Source organism: Quercus robur, chromosome 2 (assembly GCF_932294415.1).
Source record: "Quercus robur chromosome 2, dhQueRobu3.1, whole genome shotgun sequence".
In the NCBI taxonomy this organism is placed as follows: domain Eukaryota; kingdom Viridiplantae; phylum Streptophyta; class Magnoliopsida; order Fagales; family Fagaceae; genus Quercus; species Quercus robur.
In genome coordinates, this window is record NC_065535.1 from 71,868,911 (window position 1) to 71,887,845 (window position 18,935).

Here is an 18,935-nt window from a genome sequence, read left to right on the forward strand (position 1 = left end):
ATTGAAACCTTATTTTGTCATATAATTCAGGTAATTGAAAAATGGATAGTTGTTTCAGCGTTAATAAGTTTTGCATATTTTCAATAATAACTAAATCAAAATCTTATCATTTATGACTTTATTCTCTCTCAAAGATCAATGAATACAAATCATCCTCAATAACTTTACTGATGTCTTTTACATTCTAATTTGAAGTATCACTTGTCAATTGTCAATGTGTTTTTCATTGTTTCCTTGTCCTATATAAGTTTCTATCCTTTGGTTCTCTTCTTGAATTCTATGCTTTTAGGTCCTCATTGTATTTATAATAGTTGATTTTTTGTACATTTGTTTGTTAATTACAGGATTATTCTTTAATTCATTGCATAGTATGGTGAGAGAATTCTCTCAAAACATGGATGCCAATGAAGATTTGAGTCCTAGAGTTGGTATGGAATTCGATACGTTAGATATGCATGGGAATTTTGGTTAAAATATGGAAGACAAATGGGCTTTGATGTTAGAAAGCATTACATAAATAAAAGTAAGAAGGATGGAAAGATAACATCAAGGGGATTTGTAGGTGCAAAGCAGGGCATTCAAGGTCCAAAAAAAGAAGATATGATTCGCACTCGTAACCGAGATGATCCAAGGACTAATTGTCCTGTAAAGCTATATGTTTCATTAATATGAGAAACTGGAAAGTATAAAGTGACTGATTTTATTGAAGAACATAATCACACTCTTCATCTATCAGAAACAATTTATATGATAAGATCTCAACGGAAAATCTCAAAAGTTCATGCAAGATTGATTGAGTTAGCATCCTCTTCTGGAATCAAGCCAAAAGCAGCACATAAGTTAATGAGTAGAGAGGTTGGTGGGAGAGTTAATCTTGGATTCATTGAGCTTGATCAGTATAATTATCTTAGAACAAGACGGCAAAAAAATTTGATAAATGGTCAAGCGGCATGCTTATTAGGATACTTTCAAGAACAATTAACTACAAATCCATTCTTTCAATATGCAATACAATTAGATAATGTTGAGCAAATTACAAACATTTTTTGGGCTGATGCTAGAATGATTATTGATTATTCTAATTTTGGTGATGTGATGACATTTGACACTACATATGGTACTAATAAAGAGCTAAGACTTTTAGAGGTGTTTACCGGTTTCAATCACCATAAAGGGTTAACGGTTTTTGAGGCTGCTCTTTTATATGATGAAACGACAGAATCATTTAAGTGGCTATTTCCAAGATTCTTAGTTGCACATGCAGGTAAAAATCCTAAAACAATTTTTACGGATAAACATCCTACAATGGCTACACTATAATGTAATCATTTTTACGGTGGGCAATTCCTCTCTTCTCAGCCATAGATTTAATCTACTGGCTTAAGCCTTTGACACCTCACAATCCACGCTGGCAATCCGTGTGCTCACACTTTTCTTTTCATTTTAGCATCACTTTTCAGTAAAACACTCTCTCCTGTCTCTCTCTCTCTCCCACTTCAACCAGTGTCTCTCTCACCTCCACCACTCTCTCAACCTCCACGCTTCCCTCAACCTCATCGTCACCGCTACCAGCGTACTGAACTCAGACTCATCAGCAAAATCGAAGCCAAAACATCAACTCACCATTTGAAGCCAAACCTCCATGCCTCGTAGAGCGCTTTTTAGACCCAGATCAGAGAGCACAGTTGGGGTTTGGAGAGAATCAGGTGTAGAGAAGTTGATGAAGCTCTCTCTTCACGGCACAGCCACTAGCCCGGCTCTCCGGTTCCAACGATACTAGCCTTTTTCTCATCGGAAATCCCTAAAATCACCGCTTCCTACATCGGACTTCGCAAGGAGGTGAGTTCTCTCTCCCTTTTTCTTTTCTTCTTTTATTTTATTTTATTTATTAATAAAAATTATCATTTTTTTTATTCTGTAGCTTGTGTGCGAGCTAATAACAACAAGAGGAGCAAGCTTAAAAATCACAACCAAAACAACGAAGTTCAGCCATTTTTGGCTTTCAGTTAGATCGATAAGAGGAAATTCTCAATAACCCAGTTTTGATTTGTTCTTGTTACTTGTTTTTAGCTTTTGTGGCTTTTTCTTGGGGGGCTTTAAGGCTTTAGGGTTTTAATAGTTGAAGGGTTTTTGTTCATTTCATATTATAATGATCAACTATTGTTTTTGATTGTGCAGTTTGTGAAATTGGGGAGGTGGGTTTGGTTGAAATTTGGGTTGAAGGTGGCTACAGGGGTTGGATGTTGAAATTTTAGTTGAAGAAGTTGAAGTGGCTGTTGAATTCCTTTTATGGATAGGCTCTGCTGTTTTAGTGGTTCCTACTCTAAGGTAAAGATTTTTTTTTTTTTTTATTTTTATTTTTTTAACTTCATGTGTCTATAAGTTTGTCTCTAATACCAATCAATATGTTCTGTGTTGTGAAAAGGTTAACCAATAAGCTGGAAAGGCATAGTCTTTAATTGTTTGTTAGAGGATTATTTGTGTTGTGTGATTGATTTGTGTCTCCAATTTTCTTAGTAGGGGTATAGACTCTTGAGTGAATATGATAATTTTGTGATGTTATTCAGTTGAATTATTCAACGTTTGCAGGTTCTTAGTGAGATTATTGATCATTCTTTGTTGTATAATCACTTGTATAGAATGGATAATTGGGGGGCTTTGAAGGTGATGACGGCACATCTAGTTAGTTTGAGTGGTTCAACTGTTCAAGTTATCTTCTTGCTTCTTTAGTGAGTTTGATGGGGGACTTTTAGCACAGAATTGGACTGATATTTGCAGGGTTGCTGAAATTGGGTATAAGAGATTTTGACATTTTTACACTGTTAGGCCACATATTTTAGGAAGAACTAATGATCAGAATTGAACCAACTGCATGTTTTCTGACTTGCAGTTTATATAACTAACTTTTGGTGACCCTCTTCTTTCATCCTCTGTCCCACCCCCCACACCCACCCCCCCCCCCCCCCCCCCCCCCTTTAAAAAAAGAAAAACAAAAAAGAACCATCATAAACATAGCAAAATAGAGTAATAGAGACCAAAATAAGAAGGAAAAAAAAAAGTTCTTATCTTGATAACTTTCAATGCTTCATTTGTTTGTAATGATAGTTGTTGATTAAATATAGTAATTTCTCCGTTTAATCTTCTTCTTGCAGCCTCATGCAAATGGTTTTCAAAGTTGCAACTTGCAACTACTTTTGTTTGCATCTGTACCATACAACTGCCTCTAAAACACGCAAGATTAATATTGAGGTTTTTGTTATTTATAGTTTTGTTGCATAGCCAAGAGGGTGTTCCTCATATAGCTCTGGCCAAGGAAGAAGCCATGAAGGGTTAATCAAGTTTGGTTCAGCCTAGTAAAAGGGAAATCTAATCATCCCATGGAGGATTACCATGTTGCTAAATTTATGCAGATTGAGGGACATAAATTAGGACTATTTGCTATCTATGATGGCCATTTGGGAGATACTATTCCTTCCTACCTACAGAAACATTTGTTTTCCAATATCCTAAAGGAGGTGGGGTCTTGCTTTTAAACTTTTAACAGAATTTTAAATTTCAGTCTTGCTCAGAATTCAAGAAGAGAACCAAAGGATAGAAACTTATATAGGACAAGGAAACAATGAAAAACACATTGACAATTGACAAGTGATACTTCAAATTAGAATGTAAAAGACATCAGTAAAGTTATTGAGGATGATTTGTATTCATTGATCTTTGAGAGAGAATAAAGTCATAAATGATAAGATTTTGATTTAGTTATTATTGAAAATATGCAAAACTTATTAACGCTGAAACAACTATCCATTTTTCAATTACCTGAATTATATGACAAAATAAGGTTTCAATCATGAGTAGACCTCTACTGGTGGGACAAATAGAATTACTAAAATCATCTAAAAATCTTATAAGACTTAAAGGGGGTCATTTCAGGGCTAATTGGAAGCTAAGCAATTCTGGTATTAAGGGTTCAATGTAGCTATTGCGTATTGATACTAACCTACATGGCCATTGACTCATTTACAATTTCCACCCTAACCCACAATTATTTTTGCAATATCAACACCTTAATTCAAGATTAACTTGCAATGCCCATCCCAATATCTAATACCAGTATTAAAATGCAAAATTTAGTAAAGGCCCACCTGGGTGAACATTACAAATTAATTTTGATACATTACAGCACACTACCACATAAACCAGCCCACTAATTTGGTAAATTCAACACTAATTTTGATTGGTAAACTGATCTCCAATCTGGGTATTGAATATATATTGATCACAAAAATTTATAGTTTAGGATGGACATTACAAATAATCCTATAGTTTATGGTGGATAGTTACAATAAACCCTGGTATCAAAAAGTAACTTTTTTCAACTCAAATTATGTTTTGCCTAAATATTCCAATGGATAGGGAAATTTAGCCAAAAAAAAATGGTGATTTTCTTTTGGGTATAAGAAATAACTAATACATATCTTGGGCAAGATTAGAAAGTCAGCTCATTAAGGAAAGGAAAAGAATAAATAGTAGTCCACTTCAAAATAGTACACTATCATTCTCTAAAGTAGTCCACTTCATATCATTCTCTAAAGTGTATAATGGGTGAATTCTCGAATTCTTAATTAATATATAATCTATTTTACAGTTCCTGTCCTCTCAATCATTTAAATATGAAGAATAGCACATTTAGTTCCAAAATTTTGGTAGAACTGAAAAGGTAAGCAAAGATTCAATACTCACAACTAGATGTAACAACGGATTGAAGGAGAGGAAGAGAATGGGTTGAAGGGGGGAGAGAGAGAGAGAGAGAGAGAGAGAGAGAGAGAAATTTGATTTTAGGTTGGGTTTACTCAGACTTACAAAACAGTGGGCGGGCTGAACTGATTTTAAGGGTGAAGTAGTATTTTTGTTTTTGGTGAGGTGTCAATGTTGAAAGCCATTAGATTAAATCTATGGCTGAGAAGAGAGGAATCGCACGGGATGCCCTACCTTTTCTATATATTGTCCTTCGTCCCCAATATTTTTCTCTATCAATTCCAAATTTCCAGCTACATTTCATCTCTCTCCGATTGGTGAAAATCATGAGTTTTTCATCAATTTCCCAATCAAATGCAAAACTTTTCAATACATCTTTGATCATCTTTCTAACCTACAGCTCCTGTTTTTTAGATCTTCTTACTTTCTTACCTTCCGATCCTTTTTTTTTTTTGAATCTTCTTAATCTTCAGTTAACATACATCCCGATGTCTATCCTGACCGATGAAAGAACCTCTTCTTCTTCTTCTTCTTCCACTCGCCAATGGGTGTATGATTTTTTCTTGAGTTTTCGAGGTGAAGAAACCCGTCATGGTTTTGTTAGCCATTTATATAAAGCTTTGTGTGACGTGGGTTTTTACATCTTCGTGGATAATGACCGTCTTCCACGAGGAGAAAATATTTCAGCTGAACTTCTCAAAGTCATTGAATTGTCGATGTTGCTTGACTGAACTCGTCAAGATTTTTGAGTGTGAGAAGAATGGTCAATTGGTATTACCGGTTATTTTTAGAGTAAATCCATTAGAGATAGAGGAAAAGTTGGAGAGAGACTTTGCTAAACATGAAGCAGAATTAGATGATGTGGAGATGGTTCAGAGGTGGAGGGCAGCATTGACTAAAGCAGTGAATTTTCCTGGATCTCTTTACAATGATAGGTACATATTTATTTGAGAATTGAGTATGCATTTAATTAATTACTAATCTGGGGTGTTTTTACTTTTTATGAGTTATAATTTATAAATTTTTAATGATTTTTATGTGTCCACTAAATATCTAATTATGAAAGTTTTTTGCTATAAAAAAAGAAAAGAAAAAAGAAGAAAGTTTTCTTCTTTGATCATATTATTTTACTCAAATAATATTATTAATTCTGATGAATATTTGTATTCTTTTATCCGTTATAAACTTATAAGTTATATAACCTATATGGCTCTTGTGCTCTTTTACTCATTTATAAACTTTAAATGGTTTTATAATCATAATAAATGGTAGAAGCAGAAGGAATTTAAATTTGGCTAATGTTATCGGTTAAAATTCTCTCCCGCTTGATGTTAAGATAATCTTTCTTAAATTTCTTAATCTCATTTTGTTTTTTTTTTTTTTTTGTTAAGAAATTTCTTAAAATTTCTTAAGAGTCATAGTCATAATGGGATGCACTACTCATATAATAAGTGCATAAAGCCATTTCGTCAACAAACAAAAAAATTGCATAAAGCCATAAACTAATATTTTGTTTTTTACTTCTTCTTTTCTTTTTTTCTTTTTTTTAAGGAATTAATATAAAATAATACTTTAATGTACAACCATTCCTTGAATAATCTTATAATTGAGCCCTTGCTCAATGATTGCATGACCCTATTGAAAAATTTCCATATATTTAAAGTTCAACATATTTTAAAGAAGTAAACTAGTATGTTGATGTATTTACTAAGTTAAGAGTTAACCAATCTAGTGACTATTTGTATTTTGATAACCTACCGCATGTGGTGGAGAACTTGCTGGTTTTTGATGAGACTGTGCTATTTTGTAGCTTTTTTTTGTAACAGACTCATTTACAATTATTTAATATTTGCATAGCCATATTACCAATAATAATAATAATAATAATAGTTTCCCAAAAATAAAAATAAAATGTAAAACATAAGCCCGGAAACATTTTAAGCAGGCCGGGTCAAAGTCCAAGCCCATTTAATACCCTTGCCCGCTCCAATAAAAAATGACCACAGAAAAGGGTACTTTAGTAATTACATCCTCATGCTCCATAACCCGCAAAACCCTAATCGTAGCTTACCCCTTCACCTATATATATATATACCCAACACTCACTCAGCCTCTCGTGTCTCTCTCTCTCTCGGTCTCTATTTTCTGTGTTATTGTTTTTGTTTCAATGTCTGTTTAATTTTAATTTGTGTGTAAATAAACACAAAGGTTTTGCTTGTAAGTTAAAGCAGGGATTGTGTGTATCGGCGTTGTGCAACAATAAGTGCACTGTGTCCGAAAGAGTTCTCTGCAACATTGATCTGGGGAAGGTGGGCAGTTGTGTTTCATCTTTACCGTTGATATTTTCAACAATCATCTTCCCCACATCGCTTTTTTTCTTTTTCTTTTTTTTTTATAAAAACATCTTTATTTTCCCTTTGATTTTTTTTTTTTTGTGAGGCCCTTTTATTTATTTTAAATGTTTATTTTTGGGCAATCATTTAACATTATATTTGAAATTGTTCTTTAATTGTTTAATCTGTTTTTTTGGATTGTCTAAAAGATATAATAGGAATGGGAATGTGCTAAAATTAATCACAAAAGGCGTATAGGCAAGCAAACTTCATCGTGGAAGGATTGAATCTCATTTCATTTACTTCCTCCACAACCTCTCTAAACTGAACTGTGAATTTACAAAGGGTAACAAACTAACAATGAAATTATATCCTGCAACTAAGAAAAGAAACCAGATAGGTGAATTTCCTAACCTGCAATCTTAAGGAGTTCTTAAAGAAAACCCTTAAATGCATTGAACAAAGCTAAATCCCATATCAATTCCGTCAAAAACAGAAACCAAGGAGATAAAGCCAGTAAACAATCCAAATTTCTGCCTCTAGCCCAGACGAGCAGATGAAGATATTTGATTCCGGGAAGGAAGTTCATTACTTACTAGCGTTCTTTGTTTGGCACCAGCTTTTTCATTAGTAAAAAGCTTTCAGCAAAAAGCAAAGCAAAATAATGATTGACATCTATTTACTTACTAAGTATTATAGTATTATTATTATATATTGGATGAGGTTGTATACGGGAATGAAAAACACAATTCCTGATTATGATTCTGTTGTTTCAAAGAGAAAGAGAGAGAGAGATATAATGAAGATCCCTGAAATCCTCAATGGAAAAGTAATACACTTGGAGCATCAGCCTGCGTTTCACAGGCCCATCATGCATCCAAAGGAGGATCAGCCTGCGCTTCGCAGGCCCATCATGCATCCAGAGGAGGATTGGCCTGCCCTTTGTAGGCCCACCATGCATCCAGAGGAGGATCAGCCTGCGCTTCACAGGCCCATCATGCAACCAGAGGAGGATCAGCCTGCGCTTCACAGGCCCACCATGCATCCAGAGGAGGATCACAGGCACCCCATGCATCCGGAGGAGGATGAGCCTGCTATTCGGGTTTATCGTGTGAACTGTGCCTCTGTTGTTGGAATCTCCAGGTCCACTACACTATTCTCTTCTCTTTTATCGCATTTTGCTTATTATGTTTGGTTTTTGTTTTTAAATTGTGTTTGCTATATGATGCTATTGTGGTTTTTAGCAGTTTAAAGATGAATGGATCTGGATTCATGTGGGACAATATGGGTCACATTGTTACCAATTGCCATGTCATTAATGTCATTTAGAATGCTTCTGATTTTAGGTTCGTTCATTTGCTTGTTTATCAATTCTCTCTCTTTTTTTGGTCTTTTGTTCATTATGTTATTGTTGTAAAAATGAGATTCTTTTTTGTGCGATCACCAAAGCTGTGGAGGGTGGAGAAAGCCTGGTGTGCAACATATATTTCCTTATTGTTCATGGTGCTATTTATGAACAGGGTCACTATTTTGACCGCACAACTTATGGTGCAAAAGTAATTGGGTTTTGCAAAAATGAGGATGTTGCTATGTTGCGTGCGGTAGAACTTTGAGACAAAGTGAAGCCTTAAGCATTGGTCTCTGTGCGAACCTACATGTTGGTAATTCAGTTTTTGCTATTAGAAGCCCTGTGATTATGAGTTTTTAACGCTGCTTGCAAAACATATTTTTTTCAATGCAATATTGCTTGAAAGTGTATTGTTTATCTTGTATGTAAAGTAGAAATTACACTTACCAGATAAACAATACACTTTCAAGCAATAGTGCATTGAAAAAAATATGTTTTGCAAGTAGCGTTAAAAACTCATACTCACAGGGCTTCCAATAGCAAAAACTGATTGACCAACAAGTAGGTTCGTAGAGTGACAAATGCTTATAGGTTTCACTTTGCCTTCCAGTTGCTTCCACATGCAACAAAGCAACATCCTTATTTTTGCAAAACCCAACGACTTTTGCATCATAAGCTGTGCTGTCAAAAATAGTGACCTTGTTCATAAATAGCACCATGAACAATAAGGAAATATATGTTGCACACCGGGCTTTCTCCACCCTCCATAGCTTTGGAGATTGCACAAAAAAGAATCCCATTTTTACAACAATAACATAATGAACAAAAGACCAAAAAAAGAGAGAAAATTGATAAACAAGGAAATGAAAAGAAAAAAATGAACGAACCTAAAATCAGAAGCATTCTGAATGACATGGCAATTGGTAACAATGTGACCCATATCGTCCCAAATGAATCCAGATCCATTCCTCTTCAAACTGCTAAAAACCACAATGGCATCATATAGCAAACACACAATTTAAAAACAAAAACGGAACATAATGAGCAGAATAACTAGGGAAAATGTTAGTCTACTAGTGGCAAAATTCGTAGTGGAGGTGCAGCCTTATAAGATCATTATAATTTGTCAATAAGCGTTTTGTCATTGAGCTAGGAGAGGTTCCATAGAGATTGTGGTCTTAGTGATTTGTCATTTATTATGGGTGGCGATAGTTGCTTTTTTATTGAATCCAAACTTTTTCAACTGGTGGTAGAGGAAGGGGGACTGTATTTTTCTTTAAGGATTTTTGAGCGGAGTAGGTACTTCATGAAGTCGGTCTTCATGGGTAAGAATGTGGCACAATGGTTGATGAAGAGTATAGAACATATTGTCGTTGGGGTCAGTCCAAAGTATTTTTATACGTTTAAGGAAGGTGATTTAGCCTACACCCTCCAACGGAGCTCCAATTCTTTTGGCTTGTTCCTACTGCTGACTGAATTTAAAGTTGGCGGGTCTAGGAGGTCCATTTTTATTCTAGTAGGCAAAGCAAAGAATGGATGGAGGGTTTTTGGGTTAGAGTTAAGGAAGATATTAGAACTTGAAAACTATGTGAATGGTGGCACTGGGCAATTGAAATTTGTGGCTCACTTCATAAGGATAGATTAAGGGTTCAACCTTTTAAATCTTTTGCCGACACGGTGTGTGGGCATCAGGTGCAGGTAAGGGGCAGAAATTAGCCTTATCGGTTAAGCGCCCATGATAAAGGGAAATGACTGTTAGGGGATAATAAAGGGGAGAAGCAAAACCTGCTGAGCGAAACGGCACTAAACTTACTAGGTTCAGCGACTCTAGGAGGTACAAAAGGGGGTTCTTAGTGCAGTACAAAGGACTTTAATTTTGGAAAGATATATCGAGTAGGAAATAAAAGGAGATCTCCGTTGAATTTCAAATCAAATTGGACTGAACAGGTTTATGGAAAAAAACGTGAACTGAGGAACTCAGACTGGACAGGAAAAAGCTTGATTGTAGAAGTGAATGGGAAAGGAAAAAGGAGTGTGGCATGGAGAAAAGGTGGTCTGAGGAGTTCTATTTGGGTTTCAAGGGGTCAGAGGGATCACATGGTGGGTTCTTCTAGTGTATCACAGGTTCACAAACCTGTGGTGGGCTTAAACCAAGATGGTATCTAAGTGGGCCTTCCAATGATCCCTTTTCCAGAGCCCACCAGCCCATCTAGGATGGAAGAGGGTGTAAGCCCATTTGTGGGTGACTTGAGACTTTTAAATAAGGAAGCCCATGCATCAGTGATGTCCAAAGAACCTCACACAACCTCGGATGCTCAGAATGTCAAAGGCGCTAATGTTTTTCTCACTGAGGAGTCATTGGCGCCACCGGTAATGGTCGTCACAGCAAGACAACATGCCTTGAAGTCGGCGATGAGCTCGGTGGGTCAATCTGTGATGAACTTTTGTCCTGCAAAGGCAACGGTGGTGAACCGTGGTCCTTTTTTCGATGAGTTTCACGCCGAGGACTCACCGGCGACACTAGATAGGGCCGATCTTGCTCCATTCCACACCACGAGGACAGATACGATGTCTGTTCCTCCAATTGAGTTTATGGGTAGCCTTACGGAGACATCAGTGGAGGCAGAGTGTCCTTTTTCTGTTGGGCATAGCACCGATGGGCCTTTGATCATACTGGGTAAGGCAGAAACTGAGGGTGGCAGGGCATTAAAAGGTCTTGTGTTATCTAATTATGTTCTGAGTTTATCGAGAGTTGGGATTGAGGAATTGGGTGTTCCGGGTGGAGTTGAAGGTGGTACGGTTGAGGGTGCTTATGATATTCAGGGGATAGACACACCCCATCAGACTAACCAGCTGGTGTTGGCATTGACTGAGGTCGATGAGGGCCTGGATGATGTGGATAGCTCTTCTCCCTTGATGACTTTTAATCCTCTCGGGTTGGTTGTGATGGCTGAATTGAATAGTAACACTGAGGTGATGAGGTTGGATAACACATTGAATGTTTCTAATTGGGTGAAACGTTGACTCCTCGGGTTCAGTAAGATAATGGGGTGGGTCGACATGAGAAGAGGTGTATTATGCTACTACAAAGACTTGAGACGGAGATTGAGGCGGCCAATCTGGTGCATAGGAATGCTGCCCACCGAAAAGCTGTCTCCAAGGATAAAGGGAAGAGGGAGCTGAGGAATTTGATTTCTTCGGTTAATTATGAAGGGAGATAGTTTTTTTTTCTTTGATAGCATTACTGTAGGTTGTAGTAGGGAGTTTACACTTTCAATGAAGTTAAGAATGGTGTCATGGAATGTTCGAGGTTTGAATGATGCGCGGAAACATTTGGTAGTTAGAAATTTATTACGGGAATGGAATTGTGATGTTGTTTGCCTTTAAGAAACTAAGCTTGCGGGCATAGATAGACAGCTGATTTGCAGCTTGTGTAGTTGTCCCTACGTAGACTGGGTAGCATTGGATGCGGATCAGACACCTAGTGGGTTTTGATGATGTGGGATAGGAGGGCTTTAGAAAAGCTAGAGGTATTGGTGGGTCAATTTTCCGTATCAGTTTGGTGACAGGGTTTGGGGGATGGTTTTATTTGGGTATGTTCTGGGGTTTATGGCCTGAATGATAATAACTTGAGGGGGCAGATGTGGGATGAGCTGATGGGAATTTAGCAACTTTGGGAAGTCCCATGGTGTTACTAGGGGATTTCAACATTGTTCGTTTCCCAAGTGAACGGTTAGGAGGATCACAACTTACCCTGGCTATGGAGAATTTTTCTAAGTTCATTAAGGAGCTTAGCTTGATAGATCTGCCATTGGAAGAAGGGAGTTATACTTGGTCGAGTGGTTCGGATTAGCCCTCGATGTCTAGGATAGATAGGGTTCTGGTTTCTCATGACTAGGAGGATCACTATCCGGATGTGATCCAACGGGTTTTACTTCATCCTATTTCAGACCACTTCCCCATATTAGTGGAAGCAGGAAGGATATTAAGGGGGAAAAGTCCTTTTAGGTTTGAGAACATGTGGCTAAAGAAGGATGGGTTCAAAGATAGGGTTCATTCTTGGTGGAATTGATATTCCTTCTCAAGTACTCCCAGTTTCGTACTTGCTAAGAAGTTGAAGGCATTGAAGGAAGATATTATTCTGTGGAACCGGAGTGAGTTTCGAAATGTAGAGCGTCTAAAAAAAGAATTGTTGGAGGCTTCGAAATTATTGGATGTTAGGGAAGGGAAGCATAGCCTTTCTGAAGTGGAGTTAGGTGAGAGGGTTGTGTTTGAGATCTCAAATACAAAACCTTCTCTCATTGGAAGAAGTCTCATGGAGACAGAAATCGAGGATGCTTTGCATTAAGGGAGGAGATAACAATACCAAATTCTTCCACAAGGTGACCAATTCTTGGAGAAGGTATAATCATATTAGCATGTTGGAGGTGAATGGGGTTATCTATAAGGATGAATCTGAGATGGCAGACCAAGCTATACAGTTTTATAAAAACTTGTACAAGGAGTTAGAGGAGTGGAGGCCTTTTGTGGAAGGTTTGGAGTTTGATTAGATAGAAGGGTTTGATTAGATAGAAGTCAACAAAAAGTTAAATTGTTCTTGCACATGCAACACCACTCTACAAGGCAGATGGAGCTCATTATTGCATGATGAGCTCATATCTACAAGGCATAATAGAAAATTTTAAAGCATGCAAAAATAATTGTTTGGTTTTCTGTTATGTTCTTATCATGCGTGGGGGTGCTGCGTGGTAATCGCAAGAAGAATATTTCTGTCTCTCTTGAGCTGAATCTTGATGAGTCAGAGTCAGATGTTACGCTTAGTACCAGAAAAGTGTTTAAGGTCAGTGCATATAAGATGAATTTGCATTATTTTTGTGTGTTAATTTTTTCTTGCTAAGGGGTCCTGAATCCTGATATGCATATGTATTGCAAATGCTGTACTTTGATGGCAAAGTTTACATTATTATTGAGGTTAAACCGTGTCACTGTAATCTCCTTTAATGGGTATCAATTGAAAGCAAAAAAGTAAAGAACCAAAAGTGGGATGTAAGAGCCACGCCTACTAGGTCCATACACTTTACTACACTGCCTAATCTCATAGTTTGTTGCAAGTAGCCATCCAACCACCTTAATTATGCTTGGCAATTATCGTGATGCTGGAGACATCGGAAAGACATAGTTATTATATTTTATTTGATTTTATGTATCGAGGGAAAATTTGTAATTTCTTAATATTCTAGAATGGGCTTTGCTAATGGTCCATTGGGTCTTACTTTAGTTTTATTTTAATTTAGTTATTTATTTGGGCTTAGTAATAAAAGCCCAAAGCCCAAAGTCCAAGTCTTATTAGGGTTTTAAGAAATCCTAGTTCTACTAGGAATAGGTATCCATATTAGACTTATATTTAAAGGGTTGTAATACCTTCTATTGAAGAAGAATTGTAATAATATTTTCAGTTTAGAGCTATGAATCTTTGTCTACGGTTTGTGTGATGCAAACTACTTCTAGGTGTGATGCTAAGGAACTCTAGGTGTGATACCTAGAAAATTGTTTCTCCTTTGTTCCTTCCCAAACCCTACCAATCCTTGTCCCTTTGGAAACCCCATAATCCCTATTATTTTCCAGCCATTTCCCACCAAAACCTAACCCTAAACCCTCAATTGAAGCAATACCTGATCTTTCCCAGGTGTTCTAAATCAGATTTTGTTTGTTCCCTTGTACTGCGCCACATTGCACCATTATTGGTATCAGTAAGTCAGTTACTTTGGTCCATGTAGTTTTCAAAGTTATGAAATTTTCTATAGTGAAGGGCTATGGTTTCCAAGAGTAGGAAATCATCACATTTGTCATGGCATGAATTCCACACATTCAGGCATGTTGAGATTTATATTCTTTGCTATCATGGTGCATACCAGCTTTATATATAGGAATTTTTATTTTTTGTAACAGCGATATGTAGCATCACTGTCATATGGGTGTAGAGCCCACAAATATTGGAACCATTGTTATATGTGAGGTATATTACGTAACGTTTATACATAAAACCATCTTGATAGATAGGTTGAATTAGGGAAATTCTTTACCTTCACATTCTTTAAAGTTATCTCTTTTGGTACCTATTAGTGTTTCCAACGGAGATATTCAGGGTTTAAATTTCCCCTCCCCCAATTATCAAAATAATTTGGTTAGGTTAAATGTGTTGCGTTCCAAGTCCAACACTCACTTTTGGAGAAGAGTTACAGCTTCAAGAAAAAAAAAAAAATGATGTATGTGAGTATGTGACTGTGTTCTGTGTTCCTCCAGTTTTAGATATGGTGGAATACCCACCTCGTGCAATACCTTAGATTGTGGCTATCCATTCAATCCTACGGCTCTGATTGGATGACATGTCATCAATTGCGTTGATTGCAATTTTCACTTCTGAAATTTAAACTCTTTTCTTTTTCTCTCTCCCTCTATCTTGCCTAGACTCACCCTCTGCTCTCTCTCAATCCCGACTGCTCACTAGCCACCATCGCACTATCAGCCATAGTCGCCGCCGCCTGCCAGGCTGCCACTGTCTTACCTTTAGCCATTGTTGTAGCCATAACATCATCACCACCATCGCGCCACTTCCATCGACAGTAACCTCCGACCTCCCTTCTCACGTTTTCATTTGGTCCTCAATCTCATAAGTCCCAGGTTAGATTTGTACCATACTCTCTCCTTCACTGCCTCTCTTTGTTTTCTTGATCTCTCAAGTCCTGTTGTGGCCAAGCTTCTGCTTAAACCCACACCCACTGCCGCTAGTGGTGCTTCTCACTGGCGTCAAAACGGTTGGTGGCCATCAGGTCCCCATCTCTTATATTCTTTATTTCATTTTTTATTTTTGTTTCAATTTTTATTTGTTTTCTAGACATGACCAAAACCCCTTTGGCTTGAGTTTGAAAAATGGGGTTTTGGGATATGGCCAAATGCTGTGATTGAATGAAAAGTGGTCCTCTTGTAATTGTTGTGTGTACGGTCTCTTGGCTTTGGCAATTAAGAAATCTTGATACCAAATTATATTTCTTTGCCTAAGATCATCCTTTTCTTTGGTTTATAGCACTAACAATAATCCTTTTCTTGGTTTCTTTCACTGAAACAACTTTGCTTCTTAGCTTAATAATAAGCTCTTAGTTTGAGTTCGTCACAATGTATTAGTTTTCTCCCATTCCTTTTGTTAGTTACTATTGTGGTTTGGGTTTGGCAGTAGTTGATTATTTTATTTTATTTTTATGTTGATTTTGGAAATGCACTGATAGAAACTTGAAGTGATGTTAAGCTATTTTCTATGCATGTTGTGCAGTGTTGAGGGAGATTCACCATGCTTAGAAATGCACCAGTACTCTCTTAATTGGCTGATTCTCTTCTAAAGATTCATCTTATGCAATGGGCAGAACCAGATAATTCGAAGTCTGGTTGAACCTGTATCTTCCATGTTATAATTCTTCTTGCCCTTCTGTTGTTATTGTATAATCGAATTGTTGAGCAAGTTGTAACTTCATGTTGTAGCTGATTTTGTGTTGATGAATCAATGTAATTTAAACAAATTTGTTATACAAATAGCATGTTGTGATGGAGTACTACTTCATGTTGTAGCTGATTTTGTGTTGATAAATTGATGTAATTTAAACAAATTTGTTACACAAATAGCATATTGTGGTGGAGTTATGTTATTAGCTTTTTGGGTCTTAGCTTGGAGTAAGTACTAAAAATTGGGGATGATTTTTTTTTTTTTTTTTTTTTTTTTTGTTGAGAATACTAAGTATTTTAACATACACACAAAGTGTAAGGGGAGAAGATTTTAAAGAAACTAACAATGGTGTATATCCAAAAGCATGACTAAAAAACATGAATTATATCAAATTGTCCACATAGCCTCTCCACCAAAAAGCAGTTTTTATGATGGAATTTCATGCAAATGCTGTTGATTAATGCTCTAATTATTGGTAAAGCTTTCAACTTCTTGACCGGCTCAATATGTTCTCTTGAAAACAAGGATTACAACTCAAGAGTCTTCCAAGGATGCGTGGCCTATTTAACAAACAACTGATCCAAGATAGAGGTAAACAAGAAAAAAACTTGAATCCAAAATGAACAAAATCTTATTAAAATATACACTACGAAAAAAAAAAAAAAAAACAATTGTAATAAGAGTTATAATGAAAACATGGTAGTTGACCTTCGAGAATGAACGACATTTCCCACCATCATAATACCTTCCTACAGAATAACCAATATAAAAAAAAAATTGGTGCATGCTTCAAGACCAAATGCTTCTATAATCGTAAGTGTTGCCACCTTGCTCAACTGCAAAGCTAATTAAATAAAACATTCACTCATTTAGGATTAGAATTTGGTGCAATACCGATGTAATAACAATGATTGAGATTGAAAGTTGCAAAAAGTAACTTTTAATCTCAACTATTAAATAAAAAAATATTAAAAAGAAGTAAAAAGTTAAAGTTAAAAAGTTAAAAATATAAAAAAAACTTTGTAAAGGAAGTGGTGTAATTGCATGGTGCATTTAGTTCCATACTGGTATGTTTCTTGTTTCTTGACGGTATATTTATCCAAAACTGGTATGTCTCTTGTTTCTTGACTGTACATTTATGCAAAACTAGCAATTTTCAATCCACCCTACGGATAAGCTTAAACAAAAAAAAAATTGTTTTGCACTTTCTGAATAATAACAGTTAATATCAATCTAGGTTTGTGAAAGATATCATTAAAATTTTTCAACCCAATCATTGACAAGTGTGTATTAAATAACTTTAACCATAACAATAAGAAGAAAAAGTAGAATATCCCCCCCTGCGTGGAGAGCTTCTTAACAATAAAATTATTATTGGAAATTCGTCAACAGCAAATAGAATGCGTCTTGAAGTTGAGCACTAAGAGCATCAACAATGGGCCTGTTATATGCCAAATGTAAAGTACATTTGGCATACAGGCCCAAAAATTGATCCACAACCGGAAGGCCATATGGTAAAAGCCAATTTTTTTTTTAGATTTAGCTACAGTACCATCTCAAATGTAAGATGGTACTGTAGCTGAATGGTATAAAAAAAAAATAATTTTTTAATGCTTTTTACCCGGCAATTTCTCTCTCCTGGCTCATTTTTTCTCTTTCTTTTCTCTCTCTTCCTTCTCTCTTTCTCATCCCCTCTCTCTCTCGCCTACCATATCGATGATTCCTTTGAACAACCTCATAGCTCACTGCGACGTCATCTGTATCCGCTGGCTCTTGCATAACGGACCTGACACCCATGAAGAGCTCTTGGACCATCACTTGGCGAAGGAACAAAAACCTACCCTTGACGACGATGAGGCCAAGCTGCTAAATCGTCGCCGACTCACAAGCACTCGGCGCGAGGCACTGAGTCTCTACAGGGACATCCTCAGGGCTTCCCGGTTCTTCACGTGGACCGATTCGCGGGGCTTCCTGTGGCGAGACATATTGAGAATGAACGCCCGGAAGGAGTTCGAAGCTACTTGGTTCGAGACCGACCCAGAAATCGTGACCCGGTTGCTTCTTGGTGGTCAAGATGCTGTGGAATCGGCTCTCGAAAAGCTTGCAAAGAAACAAAGGCAAGAAATTGAGAAGGAACGTCGTGATGGTGGAGATTGACGGTGATTGTTGACCTTCTGTACATTTTGATCACGATTTCGATCTCTTTATTTTTGTATTTGTAATTGTAATTGAAATTGTAATTTGTGGGTTGCCGTGGTTGCCGGAGTTGGGGTTTGCTATTGCTATTGGTTTGATTTGATTTTGTTTTCTCTATGGGTTTCTGGGTTTCGATGGCCATGAGTTTGTGGCTGGGGTTTCAAGAAAACAACCGTTTGGTATGTTCTTCGCGGTGATGGTGGTAGCAGGTGGTTGCAGAGTTGTTTTGGATTTTGGGTTTTTGTTTTTATTTGGATTTTAGGATATATTATTTTATTGTGTAGAAATATTATTTTAATGAGTAGAATAGGAAAATAAAAGTTGGGATGTTGGGAGTATTGTAAAATTGTATTGTATAACTGATAAAGTGACTTTTTGGGATGGTAAAATAGGATGAGATGAGAATTCCGGCTGTGGATGCTCAACACCTAAAGATACTCTAAACTTCTATTTAAATACAAAAGGAAACCAACAAGAAAAGGAAAGGAAAAGACTTAAAAAAAAAATTGCACTATTCATAATCTCTAATTGTGCAACCACAGTTGGAAATTTGGCATTTCTGCTACTGATTGTGCAAAAATAGGACCAAAATCCAGTCCTTATTGTAGGAATGTGAGAATAGCACAGCTGGCCCTAGACATTTTGGGGTCTTAGGCAAAAACTAAAATGGGGTATTCTCCAACTCCATTTAAAATTCTTACAAAATAGGATATTCTTCTACTAATCCATGTTTTCAAAACAAATTTATCCACTTAAAAAAAAAAAAAAGGAAAATTATGACACTATACTAAAAAAAAAAAAAAAAAAA

General features: G+C 36.6%; 2 protein-coding genes and 1 non-coding gene across 9 annotated transcripts; all 3 read left to right on the top strand.

The window, feature by feature from the left end:
- The first annotated feature begins 1,437 nt into the window (after positions 1-1,437).
- On the top strand, positions 1,438-16,107 carry LOC126714874 (uncharacterized). 7 transcript variants are annotated; one of them, XR_007651695.1, is made up of 4 exons: positions 1,438-1,839; positions 1,922-2,328; positions 3,153-5,690; positions 15,764-16,107. XR_007651695.1 is itself a non-coding variant. In XM_050415274.1 (2 exons), the coding sequence occupies exons 1-2, from the start codon at positions 7,753-7,755 to the stop codon at positions 15,828-15,830; spliced, it is 546 nt and encodes a 181-aa protein (XP_050271231.1). In that variant the 5' UTR covers positions 6,875-7,752; the 3' UTR covers positions 15,831-16,107. The 7 variants fall into 7 exon arrangements, 1 of the variants encoding a protein (XP_050271231.1); XR_007651696.1 differs by having other exon boundaries at positions 1,439-1,839; positions 3,267-5,690; XR_007651697.1 differs by lacking the exon at positions 3,153-5,690 and having other exon boundaries at positions 1,450-1,839.
- LOC126716254 (small nucleolar RNA snoR135) lies at positions 6,980-7,124 on the top strand. The gene has a single exon (XR_007652065.1). It is a non-coding gene; the product is annotated as a small nucleolar RNA snoR135 (small nucleolar RNA).
- Positions 16,108-17,360: 1,253 nt separating the features above from the next.
- Positions 17,361-18,283, top strand: LOC126714875 (uncharacterized). Its single transcript, XM_050415276.1, has one exon. The coding sequence runs from the start codon at positions 17,648-17,650 to the stop codon at positions 18,086-18,088; it is 441 nt and encodes a 146-aa protein (XP_050271233.1). The 5' UTR covers positions 17,361-17,647; the 3' UTR covers positions 18,089-18,283.
- Positions 18,284-18,935: the final 652 nt, after the last annotated feature.